General features: G+C 37.9%; 1 protein-coding gene across 9 annotated transcripts in view; it reads right to left on the reverse strand.

The window, feature by feature from the left end:
- Positions 1 to 689: 689 nt before the first annotated feature.
- The window catches only part of SH3TC2 (SH3 domain and tetratricopeptide repeats 2), a 54,447-nt gene continuing 35,897 nt past the window's right edge, over positions 690 to 19,239 (reverse strand). For 8 of the 9 annotated variants that reach the window (XM_087924537.1, XM_087924532.1, XM_087924533.1 and 5 more), the window contains 5 exons: positions 14,181 to 14,331; positions 13,173 to 13,295; positions 8,840 to 8,990; positions 7,458 to 7,654; positions 690 to 4,194 (listed from right to left, as the gene is read on the reverse strand). In XM_087924537.1, coding sequence (XP_087780663.1) covers positions 4,003 to 4,194; positions 7,458 to 7,654; positions 8,840 to 8,990; positions 13,173 to 13,295; positions 14,181 to 14,331 — 814 coding nt within the window. In that variant the 3' untranslated portion in view covers positions 690 to 4,002. The remainder of the gene's footprint in view (positions 4,195 to 7,457; positions 7,655 to 8,839; positions 8,991 to 13,172; positions 13,296 to 14,180; positions 14,332 to 19,239) is intronic. The other variant, XR_015741762.1, reaches the window with a different exon arrangement.

Consider the following 19,239-nt stretch of genomic DNA (forward strand, 5'->3'; position numbering starts at 1 on the left):
AATATTCAAGAACTGTGAGAAGGGATCTCAAGAGTAGAATTTGAGCAATTAAAACCAAGGAAAGGGGCCAAACAATGCTCCTGGTGCATATTCAAGTGCCCCATAGATTTTCCTCTTGATTTGTTTACATTAACTCACTCACTAACTCACTTTTACTTCCAAGGAAGTAAAATAAATAACCATAAACTTGAATGTCCAAATAAAGATTTGGGCTTTGGGAGTTTGGCAGACCGGCTTGGCATTACTGTGGAGAACTGCAGGCAATGTCTTAACTCATCTTTCTGAGGTAGGCAGCAACCAGCTCAGGGAGAAGAAAGCAAAATATTTTTCTCCTTTTATTTCCACCTGTTGTTCCAGCCATTGTCCAGACAAGTCAAAGCAGGTAGAAATTAAGTGAAAGAATAAATCTGTTTCTATACAAGGAAGAAGAAAGACCTAAGTACATATATATATATGTGAAAAGAGATTGTGCATGCTGTCATATCTTTTGGATTGCTTCGGTATTTTTTCAAAGAACAAGTGTTATTCCAATAATATATTCCATCTTAAGTCATACTATACCATGATATCATTTAAGTTTGCCAATCTAACATGGATTGTTTTTAAATTTTCCCTTAAACAATAATGGAGAAATCTTTTTTTTTTGTTTTTTTATTATTGCAGTAAGAGTTGTTTTTTTTTAAAAAAAAAAATGAGTGTAAGATAACAAATCTTGGCTTCCGTGCATATCTTTAGGAAATTTGATTTGTATAGGATGTAGAGAAATGTACAGAATGTCATGTTTCTCAGCATATCCGGCCACAGATAAGTCTTAAAAGTTCAGACTACCTAAAAGCCTTTATCAATTTCTTAACAGATTCTTGTTCTTAATAAAGATGGAAAGGAATCGAAAATGCTGCCTCTATTGCCCTCTAATGGTGAGATGAGCTATGGTATAAGTAAAAAGCAAATACTAAACTGTTTAACCAGTGATCACACCCAGGATCATACATAAACATAGGTAGCTGTCATACAGAATCAGATCATTACCTCATGTCTGGAAGATGCTAGGTGGGTCTTTCAGACAAATCCAGATTTTCTATTGGAGGCATTTTTCATACAAGGTAATAAAAAATGTGCCTGGAGACATCTGCATAACTAACATGTATCTAACTTTCAGCCCTGTCGTATTTAGTCATTTGGGTGCTACAACATTTCTTCTGAAGTCATTGTGAATGGCTGCAGCCATGCTTTGTATAGAATTGAAAAAATTATAATTATTATTCTGCTTTCAAAATGGCTGCTGGTATAACCAAGATTTTTCACAAACAATGTTAATTTTGTGAATACCTCTCCAGTTTCATTGTGACATGTCCTTCACCACTTTGATTCATATCTTTGTGCAAACATTCAGACATGAAACAGGTCAGGGGAAGTCCCCCAGGGGTTTCGCCAGTAGACGGAAAGAGAGAGACAAAGCTTGCAACTGGTTTGTGTTTCTTCCTTAATATTCAAAACACAATCTGGCATAACCATTATTTATTGCATGGGGAATCAGGTCTGCTCTAAATGGTCGAGGCATCTATTCATCCCAGAATGGAAATGGATGGACAAGCTCCTCTAGTATGTTCTTGAAAACTGAAAAACAAAATAAGGTTAATTTGTGTCTGTGTTACATTTCATTTCAGGAGCAAAATCTTAGAGGCAAGGCAAGATATTTCAAGAGTGCTTCATAAAGCAAAATGATTTGATTGAAACAATCTGCTGCTCTCCAAAGCCTTTAAGACCCAGGATTGCTCCAATTCTGTTTATAATTTTCAAGGAAAAAAATTCAGGAATTAGGGAGTTATCCTACTATTGTATCTTCAGCTAATTTGTTTAACTTTAAATGTAATTAAATCAGATGTAATCCTGGTCACATTCCTTTTATGAATCTTACTTCTGGCATGCTATTCAGAAGACATATACACTCTATGGCCCCTAAAATATTTGTACCCTAACTTTAAAGGAAGCATAGCTACACAGCATCAAAAATGGGGTTATCTCAATTCAGCTTCCCACTTTTAGCCCTAATCATATCAAAATATTTCCACATGCAGAAACCCTAGATAATTGGTTTTTACTTCTCAATTGAACTGAATATACTTGGTGGGGCTACAAGATGGTCTGTAAATCTGTAGCATCTCAAAGCTAGCACAGCATTAAACCTAAGAATTTCAAACTTCATTTTTTTTGTTTTTAAAAAGCACATTTCTATTATAAAAAAAAACAGCTTGAAAACAAATGTTTCCTTCTTGTTTATGAGGACAGTCAATAGTTTACAGGCAAAAAGAAGTGTGTGGCTTTATTTCCTGACTTTCTTCTAAAGAGGCCAAGTCAAGTCATTGTGCGTAGAGATCATCTCATGTGTAGTTAACAAACCTTCATAACTTTGTGAGGTAGGCTGGGCAGAGAGCAAATGATTCAAACTAATCCAATGAGCTACATGTCCGATAGAACTATGGTGGGGTAGTAAGCATGCTCTTCCTGAGGGTATTTGACTGAGACAAAGAATCTGAAAATGTTTTAGTCATCCTCCAGCAGTATGGAAGCCCAATACATCTGGCTGAGTATGGAGATGTCTTTGCTTTCCCAAGAGGCTTCCAATCATGTCTTTCCTTCTCTAAATATACAGGAGCCATTTTCTTTTCTTCTTCAGCATCAGTGGAGAGTTGGCAATGCAAACCATTAAGAAGGAAGGAGATACCTCTGAAGAGCTCGCTTAACCATACTTAGGACATGGTATTCTACGTTCCATCCTTTCTGAAGGATACTTTGGGGTTTTTAATTTAGCCTATTTGAAGTGTGACGCAGATATTAATGAGAAACCAAAATAAATATAAATACTGATAGGTATTTGAGTTCTTCTTGGCACTTGGTGACTTTATGCATGTTCTTGCATTATTTTCTTGGCAATAATATAGAAGCAATTTGTTGTGATGCTTTTTTTTTTACTCCATAGCCTGCTTATAGCCCTGGGATTTCATTATGTTTTCCACTGAAACATAGGTCTGGCTTTGCTTCGCTTTTTGACAAGAGCCATGATTGGGTGGATTCTACCCTCTTCCTGGTCTAAGCAAAGATACAAATACACAGGAACAAAGAATCACATTTGCTGCAAGAGCATTTTTTTGCACTCTTTCTCTTTGGTTCAGGCTGTCAGAGGCTTTCCGTTCATCTCTATCTTGTAAAGGACTTTGCCTTTTGGCACTGAGGATGAATCGGAGGGCAGGTTGAATATTCTCTCCAAGGATCACCCCCATTTACTTCTTATCACAGACAATCTGCAGTCACATACTTTTTCAGCTCCTATGTTGTGCATTCATTATCTTGCTCTATCCCCCTCCTCCTTCTGCTCAATCATATTGATTCTCAGAGACTGCCTGGAGAAGTCGGCTGTTTTCTTGGTGAGATTTTTCAGAAGTCATTGGCTATTGTATGAAAGTGGCTGGCCCAAGGTGACCCAACTTTCTTTGTGCCTAAGGCAGGGCTAGAATTCACAGTCTCCCAGTTTCTGAGCTGATGCCTTAACCACTACACCAAACTGTCTCTCAATCTTGCTTCGACTGACTCTTTTACACCCTCTAATCCAGGGCTGTCAAACTCACGGCCTGTGGGCCAGATATATCACACGCTAGCCACGCCTACAACCGGTTTGGCAAAGGAGAATAAAGTCCCTATATGTCACATGATGCTGCCATGATGACACAAGTTTGAGAACCCCTGCTCTAATCTTTTAAATAAGGCCCATGTATGTGAGTGATGTCTTCTTTACATGTTGCTGATAAAAAAAAATGAGCTTGCTTTTTCACTCAGAACACATTAGCTGATGGCCAGCATATATCCATTTACAACAGCCCACAAGATTTCTATTCATTCAGAAACACAAGGGACTAGTAGCACCAGATGATGATTATCTTCTTTTCTTGGCAGAGGGACAATGATGTCCTTTCTTCATGAGTTGTGAATTCCATAACAGATGGATCACACGTCATGTCTTCCTTCACTTAACCATCGGGCCCGATATGCTGTCCACCCTCTTGGACTCTTATTTATTTGGGAATCAGTAAATATTTGAGCCAACTTGGCTTGGATCTTGCCTTGCCAACTGCAGTCACCAAACTCAGTGGCAGCAGCCAAGGCCAAGAAGAAGTAACTGGCTGCATCTTGCTCATCCTGAGAATAAAAAGAAAGAAACAAAAGTAAAGCACTGGAAAGCATTTCCAGTCAAGGCTGAAAGCATGATAGGGATGAAAAAGGGTCCATTGCCTAAGAAATTTAGAAAAACCTTTCAATACTTCCTACTTCTGCTGACTGCCAGCTGACTGCAATTTGGCAGTTTGAATCTCATCAGGCTCAAGGTTGACTCAGCCTTCCATCCTTTCAAGGTCAGTAAAATGAGGACCCAGATTGTTGGGGGCAATAGGCTGACTCTGTAAACCACTTAGAGAGGGCTGGAAATCACTGTGAAGTGGTATATAAGTCTTAAGTGCTATTGCTATTGCTACAGATTGGAACTTTAAATGGCTTTTCCAACTCTATGTTATGATGCTTCACCCCACTCCCAAAAAAACATCTGTATGACAAAGAAACCTTGAAACTAGTATAACCCTATACTTCAAGCATTCCCCAACCCTCCAAGTTTTTAATGAGGCAGAGTGTTGCCAAGTAACACTCCCAGTTTATGACTTATGCAGAGCAAATGAATGAATGCAGATTTGATTGCTTGGAATCAACAATACATTAATTTCATACATGTTAAGAACAATTAATAAGCATGAAATAATATAATATGTATAAAGGGACATAGGTGAGTTCCTAAAGGAGCAGGGTGGAACTATTGAAAATCATATCCAAAGCAAGGGTATTTAGAAAGGGAATGGCAACCGCAGAACAAAATAAGGACAGCATCAAAAGTAGAAGACAACAGGGTGGCATATTATAAATCACAGTTGACAGCCTGCCACCCAGGCCACATGTTGTTCTTCCAAGCAGTATGTGAAGCTTCCAGAACCCTTCTAAATTAGAGTGTATCAAATCTGGACTGAAAAACCTCTGATGACTACTAAAGGGTAGGAAAAAGATTCAGAGAGTTCTAGACTTTTACTGACATTTAATAATTCCTTGGAGATATTTACATTCTGGCTCCAGTTGCTATACTCCAAAGTGCAACCAAATGTCTATTTTAATTTGAAAGAAGATAGCCTTCCGGTTTGAAGGGCTTCAGTGACAGATAGAAATCCATGATCGTGCGCAGTTTCGGTCTGGGCTCGCCACTGGAGCGCCCCGAGCCGGCTGGTTTTGGGGCTAAGCCACCCCATAGAGGTGGTGAAGAGGGGGGGAGACCACCAGCAGGGTCGAGGAAAATTGCATCTCTCCTCCTCAGCTGGCCATTATTACCTTTCCCGAAGGCGGTTGCAGCGATGGTCAGAAATGGCCACCACAAAGAAGAACTCGACCGGAAAAGAATGTGCAGGAGGAAGATAAGAAGTGAAAGTTTTGGCTGACCGGGTTAAATTGTAAAAGCAATAACTAAGGTACCCTGGAATTTAAACTTACAAAAAATAACATTGCTCCCAAAGAAGAGTCGGAAGCAGTGAAGGAAAGTGAAAAGGAAAAGGTTTGGCTTTTTTTTTTTCTTCTCTCTCCTTCCCTATACTGACAACTAAGAGACTTAAATAAGAAATCGGAAAAATCCGCTTTGACATCAATAGGCAATTAAGCTGAAAATAAAACAAAATGCCAAAGGGATAATAAAGATTTCTAGACATTAAAAACTTTCTTTTTCATAAGCAGGAAGGGAGAGAAAAAGAATAAGGGCACGATTCTTAGAAATGGAGATTTGGAACTATGAAAAACAACAAGAAAAGACTGCAAAACAAGAAGACTGGGACAAAGAAGAAGCCATCTTTAATGAACAAGTAATTCTATGTGGGGAAGAAAAAGGAAAGGGGGGAAAGAAAATGGAGAATTTAAGACTTAAAAAAACAACCAAAGAAAAGAAAAATAATTCGAAAAATAAGTATAATACTGGAAAGCAATAGAAAAGGGGAATACAGAATAGAGAAATAGAGGTAGAGAGACAAGGGGGTAAAAAGGGGAGAGAAGAAGAGAGGGAAGAAGGAAAGGAAAAGAAGTTACAAAGGACCAGACAAGATATAGAGAAACAGGACCTATGTAGAGATAATGGGTGAAAATCTAACTGAAAAAGGGATTTCGTAAAGGTACATAAGATTGTATTGTTATATTAGTAATAGAAATAACTTTAGAAAATTGGAAGCAACATATGATTAAAATGAGGGATAAAATAGTTAGTGTAATTTAGTGAAATGTTTGTTAATAGAATAAGTGAAATAAAATAAATGAGGAAATTGAATTAGGAAGGAATGGGAACATTTTAATTAGTTAATGTTTTACAAAATATAAGTGAAGAGGGGGGGAATTAACTATGGAAAGCTTATAATTGTTCCCATAGAAGTATGATATTTAACTGAAAAGTAATGTTAAAGATGTTAATTAAGACTTTAATATATATTAACATTAATGATAGAATTGAATTGGAATGGAATGTTGTTTTAATTATATACATTTATAATTTTTTTCTTTTTTTAAGAATACAGTGTGTATTTTAAGAATGTACCAAGCAGAATCCGAATGGAAGTTACGTATTATATTGAATGTTACAACTTTAGGGAAAAGATATAAAGGCGTCATACTCCAATCAATAACTACAGGAGAAATTTTGTTTAATGAGAAAAGATAATAGATAATTGAAACAGGACAGACAAAAAATATAAATACAATGATCTGAATTGAGATGAGATAATTAAAATAAAATTGAGAAAATTAAAAGAGGGGAGAAGCTATGCAGAAAATGTAAAATAGTAATAAGATATGGAATAGAAGATAAAAATGAGCATGAACCTGAATTTGTGTCTGTACGAAGAAATGTAACCCAGGATTATGCTGCTTTCAAAAAAGATGTTTTATTTGTATTTTTTTCTCTTTGTGAAAACTCCAATAAAATTTACAAAAAAAAAATTTGAAAGAAGATGAGGAATTATTGAGTGTGTGAGAAAGGATCACCGTGGCTCAACTTAACTGAAATGGAATAAAGTAAAATTTAGCTTTTATCCTAGCTTTAAAGTATACCCCTTTGAATGATTTGTCATTCATAGACCAAAGTCTGTCATAAATGTCATTAGCCTGACATAAATAATATATCCCTTTTGTAAACTGAAAAAATATTAACTGAACAAAGGTGACCTGAAGGTCCAGAAAATGGAATAGTTGCTAACACTGCAGCAAAAAAATTGCACTCATTCAATATTTTCACAAGATTCTAAATATCTTCATTTTTAAGTGTGAAGTAAATCAAACCAGAGCATCTTTACTAAAATGCTACTGGTCATTATTACATTACAGGTGCTATCTTTCACCTTTAATTTATGGAGGGTGAGATCTCCCAATCTGTAGTAAACCTTGGAGTAATATATGGCTTCTTGAACCCCTTGCAATTCTGGTGAATGCAAAGAGAGTGTCCTCAGGTAGCAGTCTTCAGCCATCTCATACATTTGCAGAAGGTAATACACAGTTGCCAGCCGGTGAAAGGCAACCAATTCTTGCAAATGATCTCCTGGAAGAAGAAAAGTGTCAAAATGGCATAAATGACTATTGGATGATTGTAAAGGCTGGAGCATTTGTAATTCTCCCCTTCCTCCTAGAACCCTGAAAGACCATGTACTTCAATCCGCAAGCAGCAACATTTCAATTGTTGCCTTCCCAGTTCCTAGGATTTGTGAAGACTTCACCATGTTCTCTTGCCACAACCTTTTTGCTTCCCCATAAAGTTAATGTGCAGTAACAATTCTGCATGCTGAAAAGTTTTACAGTAACAACCAAAAAAATCAATGCAAACAATTGTTATTTTTATGATATTCCTAATATCATAAAAATTCAATCTGACAGGGAAGAAATGACAATTTCATTAAACAGTCCATTGCTGCAATCTTGAAAAAATGTGTATACAATGTTTCTATAGACCAGGGGTGTCCAACCTTGGCAACTTTAAGACTTGTGGACTTCAACTCCCAGAATTCCTCAGCTGAGGAATTCTGGGAGTTGCAGTCCACAAGTCTTAAAGTTGCCAAGGTTGGACACCCCTGCTATAGACACAATCGTTCATAGCGGAAATGAAAAAAATGGAAGGACAGAATCCTTGCTTGAAACATGATAATGTAGGCTATTAAATTTCACTGCGATGAAATTGAACGTGCCATCTTCAAAAGCTCAGAAATATTCTACTCTAGGAAAAAAATATGTTGTCCCATGTTGAGCAGTTACAGAACAAAATAAAGACAGCGAAAATGACAAGGAAACGTGAAATAATCTATTTGATAGAAACACATTCAATTTGCTTTCAGTTAAGAATTTCTAGGCTTTTGCTTGCAATACCATTGTCAACTAACTATTGTATCCAAAAGCAAGCAATGTTTTGTACAATGCTGATTGAGTCATCTTTGTCTGGGACATCAGAAGGAAGGATAAATGTATGTGGTAATTTTTTCCTAGTGGTTGTACATTCATAAAATCTGTGAAGACCGTTTCTTTGATTCTAAATGAAGTCAAGTATAATAAATGTTCACTTACCTTTGTAATGATATTTTGTGCCTTTTTAAACATTTACTGAGGCCAACTTGAGCATTTTAAATTGACTTGGGTGACACCATCTTCTAAGAGATGTATGTTGGCTATTTTTCTACTCACAAATCATTGACAATTTTCAGAAAATCACTTACATATTCCTGTGTTATAAACCTACCTACATCCACACTGAGTCTGACTGCCAAGGTAGCAAATTCCAAAGCATTTTCATAATTGTGGAGCCCAATTTGGAGTTCAGCTAGCTTGTTGAACACTCTCAATTCCATTTGTGTGTCTCTCAATTTCCTGGCCAAAGGTATAGCTCCTCCCTGGCAAAAACATCAATTTGTCATGGTGGTTTCATAACTTTCTACTATCCATCCTCTCCCTGCAGCCAACCAAGAGTCCCACAGAGATGTCACACAAAGCAAAGAAGACCTGATTCAGTCTCTTTGATCATCATTTTCCTTAGCATCTTTTTCTTATAACTGAGATGAACATATCTCACAGTGTTCAGGTTCATAGGTAACAAGCGCAAACATAACTTTCGTGAGCTCTCATTTTAACCTTCTCTTGAACTTTAAATGAACCTGAGATCATTTTGTTTTGTTTGTTTTCTTGTTTTGGGCAACTGGATGGCTGCCCATTTGGCTTTTGCCTAGAAACAGATTTAAGTCTATTTAATTCAGCAAAATTAAAGCCTTCTGTCTCTATCAATTTAACACAATTTGCACACATTGTTTAATATGAAAGAAAAGGCTACCATTGGATCAATCAGACCATTATAGACTTACAGGAAGTAGGCAATTTTCTTTAAAAAAATGTTGATTTCTTATTTTTAAAGATGAAAGGGCTAAATATTTTTGTCCTTTCTTTTTTTTTAAAAAAGGGAACTTCATTAATGCTTTGAACACTTAAAAAGAGATTGTAAGGTTTTGTTACTAAAAAGAGGGAAAGAGCACACACACACAACACACACACACACACACACACAAAGAAAGAGAACTCTTGCTTACTTTGTAGTTAAAGATATTTAAGTAAAGTTTTTTTAGCATGCATCCCTCAGTACATATGAAAGGGACACTTCTTGCAAGCACCACCAAGCTGTCAAATGCCACAGTTGCACCAGAATGAATTTTTACCCTAGCAATCAACAGCAGCAGCAGCAATCCAGGTTTCTTTTTTAAAAAAAAATGCTTTTCCAGTATTACCTGAAGGTATTAGGGACTGAACCAGTGACCTTTTGCAATCAAATCATGTTTTTGCAGTCAAATCATGAAGGCATGATTAAAATAAAAAGATGATGCATACACAAAGAGCAATAACAAGACAATTCTTCACCACAATCTTACTTCCACAATTAACAGCCACAACACAATCAGTGGTCCTTCAACTATACCCCCAGATTCCAGTATGCTTCTTTTCATCCAGTAATATTAGCACATAGGCACAGAAGGATCACTGGAGTAGGTTGGTGGTCCCCTCTACCTTCATGATTTCTGTCTGATGTATGTATGTATGTATGCATACATACATACATACATACATACATACATACATATTCTTAAGTCTTCATGGGTACTTACATGTGTGGTATTCAGCTTTCTCAGGTATTTTCCCACGTCATTGTAGTTGTGCTTTTAAAGTTGTAGCAACGTTTCGGCAGAATCTCACCCAGATGAAACCTAGCTTCCTAACAAATGATAGCCGTCCATTTACTCGGAGCCAAGCCGCACTAAAAGCCTCCAATACAGGAACGCAATGTTGCCAGCCAATCAAGACAAAAAAAAAGCGCCACAAAACAGACAGAAGATATTAGAAACACCAATCAAGCAGAACACAGCAAACTCCAAGACCAATAAACACAGACCAAGACTCCCAACCAATCAGGATGAAGAAAAAGCCAGTAGGCTAGCCCCAAATTTAAAACTGAAACCAGTGTAAAAGTCTGACTCACAGACGAACACAATACAGAAGCCTGATGATGGCAGATGAGATTCTGCCGAAACATTGCTACAACTTTAAAAGCACAACTATAATGACATGGGAAAATACCCGAACAAAGCTGAATACCATACGTATAAATACCCACGAAAACTTTAAAACACACACACACACACACATATATGTGTGTGTGTGTGTGTGTGTGTGTGTGTGTTTGTTTTCTTAAGTTTTCATGGGTGCTTACATGTATGTTATTCAGCTTTGTTCAGGTATTTTCCCACGTCATTATAGTTGTGCTTTTAAAGATGTAGCAACATTTCGGCAGAATCTCATCTGCCATCATCAGGCTTGTGTATTGTGTTAGTCTGTGAGTCAGACTTTCACAGCCGTTTCTGTTTTAAATTTGGTGCTAGCCTACTGTTGTGCCAGAATGGTTTTTTCTTCATCCTGATTGGTTGGGAGTCTTGGTCTGTGTTTATTGGTCTTGGAGTTTGCTGTGTTCTTCTTGATTAGTGTTTCTAAAATCTTCTGTCTGTTTTGTAGCTTTTTTTATCTTGATTGGCTGGCAACATTGTGTTTCTTGTATTAGAGGCTTTTAGTGTGGCTTGACTCCGAGTAAATGGACGGCTATCATTTATTAGGAAGCTAGGTTTCATCTGGGTGCCTGGTTGGGGTGTGTTTGAGCTGGAGGTATCGGGGGGGGGGGTCTGTTTGTGCCCAGGTGTTTGCCTGGCTTGTGGTGTGGAGATTTTTTTGTTTGAGAGTGCAGGCTTCCAGATAATTGACAGTTTGGTGGAGTCATCTCTTCTATTCATGCTTTCAGGTCTTTTTTCAATCTCTATGGCTTCTCTGATAATTCTGTGGCTGGGGTTTTCTATAGTGGCTAGAGTTTTGGTGCCATGGAACTCAATGCTATGACCTGTGGCTTTCATGTGTTGGACTAGTGAGGAAGTGTGTTCCAGCTTTTTTACTGCATTTTTGTGTTCATCTAGGTGGGTACTTATTCTTCTATTGGTCTGTCCAATGTATGTGGCAGGGCATGATGCACAGGGGATTTCATATATGCCTTGGTTTTCCAGGTAAATTTTATCTTTGGGGTTTCTTAGGATGGCTGCTATTTTTCTGTCTGTTTTGAAGGCAGTCTTGATGTGATGCTTATGTAGTATCTTACTGATTTTGTCTGTAGAACCTCTTATGTAGGGCAGGACAGCTGTTCCATAGGTCTGTTCATCTTCTAGGTTTCCATTATGTCTCAGTATGTTTTTGTGGATCAAGCCAGTGATTTTGCTCTTGTGGAAGCCATTAGCTGTCAGTACTTCAGTCAGGGTGCATAGTTCAGTCTTTATGTGTGTCTTGTCTGCCAGGCGTTTGGTTCTGGCAATTAGTGTTTTGGCTACGGAGTTTATCTGTGCTGGGTGGTAGTGGGATTGGGCGTTGAGGTAGCAGTTGGTGTGTGTTTTCTTCTGGTATATGGTGTGTTGTAGTGTGCCATCTTTTTTTGTGTAGATTTGTACATCTAGGAATGGTAGTTGTTTGTTTGTTTCTGTTTCCATGGTGAATTTGATTTTGGGGTGTGTGCTGTTTAGGTGTGTTAGGAAATTGTTTAGGTTTTCTTTTCCATGGGACCAAATAACAAATATGTCATCGATGTATCTTAACCATAGTTTGGGTTTGTGGGTGGCATTCGCTAGGGCTCTGGATTTGAATTCTTCCATGAACAGGTTTGCAATAACGGGTGACAGTGGTGATCCCATAGGGACTCCTTCAATTTGCTTGTATCTTTCTCCTTTGTATATGAAATATGTGTTGGTTAAGCAGTGTTATGTTAGTTCCATGAGGTATTTGGGTGGTTGGTATTTATTTTTGATGATTTCGAGAGTTTCTTTTATTGGGACTTGAGTGAATAGTGAAACCACGTCAAAACTTACAAGCAGATCTTCTTGTTCCATGTGTAGATCTTTGATCATTTCCAAGAGGTGGTATGAGTTTTGTACATATGAAGCTGCTGCTTCAGCATGGGGCTGTAGATCAAAGATAGCCATCCGTTTACTCGGAACCAAGTCGCACTAAAAGCCTCCAAATTAGGAAACACAATGTTGCCAGCCAATCAAGACAAAAAAAGCTATAAAACAGACAGAAGATATTAGAAACACTAATCAAGCAGAACACAGCAAACTCCAAGACCAATAAACACAGACCAAGACTCCTAACCAATCAGGATGAAGAAAAAACCATTCTGGCACAACAATAGGCTAGCACCAAATTTAAAACAGAAAAGGCTGTGAAAGTCTGACTCACAGACGAACACTATACAGAAGCCTGATGATGGCAGATAAGATTCTGCCGAAACGTTGCTACAACTTTAAAAGCACAACTATAATGACATGGGAAAATACCCGAACAAAGCTGAATACCATACATACATACATACATACATACATGCATGCATACATACATACATACATATAATTTTCTACTTCTGCACAGCTTCTTTCCATCAATGATAGTAACACCCACTAGTGGCAACCTCTAGAGATGTCAGTACAAATATATCTTATAGTTGGTACCCTGTAATATTGCACTGCCTGATTCCTGTTCTTGATTCCATTGAAGAAGACATCTCCTGCCTCTTCATATAATCCCATGGCCAGGTGCAACTCTTTGGATTTCAGTGCTGTCTCTATGGATGCCTGAAAAGGGAAACCAGAGAGATTAACAGCTGAAGCAATAGCATCATAGAAAAAGGGTGATTATTTGCTCAGAACAACTTAAGACACTTCAATTTAGCCGCATACACTTTAAGACTCTTATGCCTAACAAAATACAGAACACTTCATGACATTTTTTTTTTATTTCAATAGCAAAGACCTCATAACTCTGAAGGAAAAAGTGGAAATTAGGTGGAAAAGATTATTTTACTTTGGAACATTCAGTTCTCCTGGGGGTGGGGGGTAGTTTGATGTTCATAACTCTAATGCTCTTCTATTCAACCCCCTCTTACTTTTTACTACCAAATCTCTGAAATCACCACACTACAAATCCAAATGTTGCTTATAAATCTAAATTCTGCACCCACAAATGAAAGTCATAGATTTTTGGTATTAAATATTAGATAAACCAATATTAAACATTAATATTTAATATGACCTAATATTAAGATAAACGTGCAATCTGCAATTGCACATTTTGTATAAAGCTTTGAGCACAAAACATGCATTTGTGCAATGCAGAAGATCTGTGGTTCAGCCAAAATCCTATATCTTGGCTGAACTACAACCATATGTATAATATCTACCACTATCTATATATATACATATAGTAACAAGAGAGATGTTTACTGTTATGGTTAGTGATACCTTGTATTGTTAGACACTGACTCAGAATCCTCATGTGCCAGACACAAGTGAAAACTCACATTTTATAAAGATTGACAAATGATCTATGTTATCCAATGATTGAAATCACACTTTTGCAATAATCTTCTACAAAGTGGTTGGGTAAAAAGTGACAGCTACTAAAAAGACCAAGTCCCAAGCCAGGAAGATACCAACTTAGAAAATCACTTTTTTATGTACCTGTAAATACATTTCCACAAGTTCATTCTCTTGCATTTGATAATAGAGCTTACCAGCCTGTAACCAGGCCTGGGCTGTTTTAACAGTTTCCTCCAGGTCAATAAATATTCTGAGGCTCTGCTTGGTACAGTCCAATGCCTGTTTCAAAGATCTGTTGGATTTACATGTATTTCATTATTACAAAGAAATTAGTGAAACTCATGCATAGTCAAAACAAACCATCCCATTTTGATCCACTCTATAAAACAATCCTTACAAGAAACTGTATTGTGACCTTCACACAGGCTGAATTATTTCCTTTGGTTTTAAATCCAATGAAGACATTTTTTTAAACCGGATGGACCTTTAAATAGGCCCTTAGATAAGTTCCTATTCTAAAGATATCACTCTTAATGGAAGGACAACTGGATTTCCAATAATGTTTCATGATAAAATGATATCACACTATGTGGTATATGTTTCCCCTATCTATCATGTTGGAGACACTCTATAGAAGAAGTTTCAGAATGATGCACACCCTGTTCACTACAAATAACATGTGAAATGTGTGTGTGTGTGTAGGTGTGCAGGTCTTGGCGTGTTCGGGTCTTTTCCTGTGTAAGATTGAGAGTTACTTGGCGATGTTTCAACGAGGTCCCACTCGCCATTTTCAGGCTGATGCTTTCAAGTTTCATGCTTGTGTGAGCAAAGCGTGATCGGAGCTGTCGTCTCTCTATAAATACTGGTGGAGAGGTTGGCTGTGTTGTTATTTCTTGATTAGTTGATGGAGTTGATGTTTGCAGATTGGTTGGCTTTTTCATAAGAACATGTGTTGCTGAGGTATTGGCTGTGTGTCTATCAGCCTCCTGTATTGTAACGACCTGGGTAATGGGCTGTGTGATGATTTTCTGAGTTCTATTGTTGTGACGTCCTGAATCTTGTGCTGTAATCTCCTGGGTAATCTCTTGGCGACATGGGAAAGAAAAACTGGACAACTTCCTCACACACCTCAACAGCCTACACCCCAAAATACAATTCACCATGGAAACAGAAGCCAACAACCAACTTCCCCTCCTGGACATCCTAATTTACAAAAAAACCCAATGGCTCCCTAGGACACACCATCCACCGGAAGAAAACACACACCAACCGCTATTTAAATGCAAAATCCCATCACCACCCTGCACAGATCAACTCCGTAGCCAAGATCCTCATCTCCAGAACCAAACACCTGGCCGACAAAGACTACCTGAGAACAGAATTGCACACCCTCACTAACGTATTAATTTCCAACTGATTCCGAAGAAACACAATTACCAATCTAATCCTAAGGGGGACACCCCCAAAAAACTGAGACACAGAACAGGACAACGGTATTGCCCTCCTTCCCTATATCAAAGGCACCAGTCAAAATCAGCAAAATTCTCCACAAACACAATATCAGGACAGCCTTCGGCATTGAACAAAAAATAGCCAACATCCTAAGAAACCCCAAGGACAGGTTCCAGCTAGAAAACCAAGGAGTTTATGAAATACCATGCAACAATTACCCAGCCACATACATTGGACAAACCAACAGGAGAATAAATGCATGCATCTCAGAACACAAGAACACAGTCAGAAAAGAAGAAAATACTTCCTCCCTTTTCCAGCACCTTAAAGTCACAGGACATGAAATTGATTTTGAGGGAACTAAATTAATCTACAATACTGAACACTTAAACAAGAGAATAATCAGGGAAGCCATTGAAATAGAGAAACACCCCCATAGCATGAATAAACGGGATGATACCTCCCACCTACCAGACATCTGGAAACTAGCCCTTATCAACAAATAAGTCCCAGCCATGAAAACCAACACCGGATCCAAAACAACACATGACTCCAACACCAATCTCCCTGACCAGACTCAAACCCAAACCCATCCCATAGACGAAAGGCAACCCCCATCCAGAAACCAGACCACGGCTGCATCACTAGCTGCCACACACCCTGACCCCCAAACCAAGCAAACTGACACATGCCATGAACACATAGCTAGGCCTCAAACTCGGAGACAAACCAGAACCCGAATGTCACATCACAGCCACCCACTCAGGATATCACATCACAAAACTCAGGAGGTTACACCGCAAAACTTCAGGATGTTAGAACACAGCCAACGACCCAGGAGATTATAGCACAAGATTCAGGATATCACAACAATAAAACTCAGACGGTCATTACACAGCCCATTACCCAGGTCGTTACAACACAGGAGGCTGATAGACACACAGCCAATACTTCAGCAACACATGTTCTTACGAAAAAGCCAACCAAACTGCAAACATCAACTCCATCAACCAATCAAGAAATAACAACACAGTCAACCACCCCACCAGCATTTATAGAGAGACACAACACAACCCTTGGATGTGTGGCCTCATCTTGCAATATGTGGGGTATATGTTCACTGGTACATTATGTTATCATTTTTTCTGTCACTTGAAATAGAAGAGTTTTACCTCAGCTTCCAAACAGCCCAAATAAATGTGGACTACCAGGCACTAAACTTTGGCTTTTGAGAGAGAGAAGAACAAAAGAAAGAGAGGAAGGAAGGAAGGAAGGAAGGAAGGAAGGAAGGAAGGAAGGAAGGAAGGAAGGAAGGAAGGAAGGAAGGAAGGAGGGAGGGAGGGAGGGAGGGAGGGAGGGAGGGAAGATTTCAACAGAACGTTAGCTGGCCCTGAGGTTCCTTAAAATTCACTACAGATGAAAAGATACATAACTGCCTAAATCACTAACAAAAGAATAATAACTATATCACAAGCTGCTAATCATTTATCCTAATGTGATATACTGTAAATATCATATGATATGATATCATTTAACATGATGTCATATGATATTATACTCATATGATTTCTGGAGTGTGATAATTCCTTAAACAGGAATTGGTATAGCACAATCTGTTACTGGAAGTCATGCCTACTTGCATATTCCTAATACTGCTTCTTATTTCTATTATTAATACTACTACCAACTATTAATGTTAATTGTTGAATGGTACCCCCTAAAAAAAGTAGTCATATAATCTACAGTATGAAAAACACACATGGAGGAAGAGGACAGGATCTGTAGCAAGAGGACATAATAAGAAATAATTGAAAGGAGATCATAGCTAAATCTAAGTTATTATTGCTGTATATATAAAATCCATTCCATTGTGAATCCCACCACGCCACCAAAAATTAACATTAAATAATAAAGCTGCAAGGAATGCATTCAAGAGATTTAAAAATAATAAGGAAAAAAGGTTATTTGTTTTTTTTTATTATACAGTTTAAAAAAATCATGTTATGAAGAGATGGTTTCCAAGATCTTGGATACCAACAGAAAGCCCAAACAGATATAACAGCAAACTGCTTTCTTCAGGCACAACATCTTGAAGAAAGGTGAGAACCAGGTAAAAAACAATCCATTCTCTTTAGTTTCTTTGCCATATTCATTTTCCTCTTCCTCAAAAAATTACAGGCAGTATCATTTTTATTGTCTTCCATTCATACCAACTCTTGAGTAGCATATATTCAGGATAGCACAAGCATTCATTTAAGGGGCAAGATCATATGCCACTGACTTCTTTATGCTTCTTTATGTGACCCATTAAGTCTTTAAAGCTAGAGAATTCTCACTGTTGCCTTGGTTGAGGGATATAGGCAGTGCTATTCTTTCTGCTTTTAGATGTCTTTCCTCAAAGGTTAGGCTCTAGATTACAGGGCAACTGCCAGACAGCATTGCAGCTGAATCAGTGACAATCTTCAGAGATCAAGAAGATAGACCAGCATTTCTTAACCTTGGTACCTTTAAGATGTGCAGACTTCAACTCTCAGAATTCCCCAACCAGCTGGAGAATTCTGGGAGTTGAAGTCCACACCTCTTAAAGGTATTAAGGCTAAGAAACACTGTGGTATATGTTAGATCTGAGAGGATGGTTCAAGAACGGAGGCAAGACTCAGATAGCAACAACAGCTCTTTATTAGTGACTTCAGATCTGAGCAACTAATCCCAGCCACAGCAGCCCCTTATATAGGGCTGGCTGCGGCTAGGCAGCCAATGAAGGTGATTTGAGTTTGCCGCTCTTGGCAGGGCCAATCACGGCAGCCCGTTTACTGGCCAATCGCATCGGTCTATGGCGACCAATCACGATTGGCTATCAGCGGGCCAATCAGAGTTGCAGGCTTTCGAGCCTGCTAGTCCAGAACAGTATACACATCTTTAGATCATGGAATACCTCCATCTCTGAAACCAATATGCTGTTTGTGTCCAAAGTCAATAATGGCTATGTTACCAATGTATAATCTTTTATTCTAGTGAATTCATTAAGATTGCTCTCCTCTCATTCTATCACCAGGCTATCCAGAATGGGATAGGCTTAAAACCTTGCCTCTGACTTCCTGCAAATGTAAGATTTCTAATGTCCCTCTCCCCTTTTGTAGTTATGTCAACATTGCCTAGTTGTGAAGAAGCCACTGCTTTGAGAAAAGAGGAAATCTGTCTTTGAAGCAGGTAATTAGAAACAATTTCGATATCTATAAGTAAGTAATGGGGGAAAGGAATAACTTTGAGAAAGAAGAATAACTTCATTGCTATGAAGAAATCCGATTCTGAGCAGTCTGTAATCGGAGTAAGCATTTCAGATTGAAGTCTTCCTCGTTCTCAGGAAGATAAACTGAAGGACATGCAAGATTCTGTTATTATAAATTTGTAATAACAGTGGTATTAGTATATATAACTCAAGTTTCCAAGACTGGTCTACCTTGGAGGGCTCATAAAGTACATTGATGCAGTTGCCAGACAGAAACAATGGGAGGGAGATTAGAGTTTAATATTGTTTTTATTGATTTTTTCCTTTATATTTATTTTTTAATTCTTTTCTTTTTTTCCCCTTTGCTCTTTTCTTTCTTTTATATAATTATGTCCATTTATTTTTAGAACAATGACAAATAACTATGTTATCAATATTGATCTCAGAATGTTATAGAGATTTTAATGTTTTTTCTTAAGATGATATATGGAATCTAAGTCAATACATTTAATTAACAAA

This window comes from Pseudonaja textilis, chromosome 2 (assembly GCF_049901715.1).
Source record: "Pseudonaja textilis isolate UNSWEBS1 chromosome 2, rPseTex1.2, whole genome shotgun sequence".
In the NCBI taxonomy this organism is placed as follows: domain Eukaryota; kingdom Metazoa; phylum Chordata; class Lepidosauria; order Squamata; family Elapidae; genus Pseudonaja; species Pseudonaja textilis.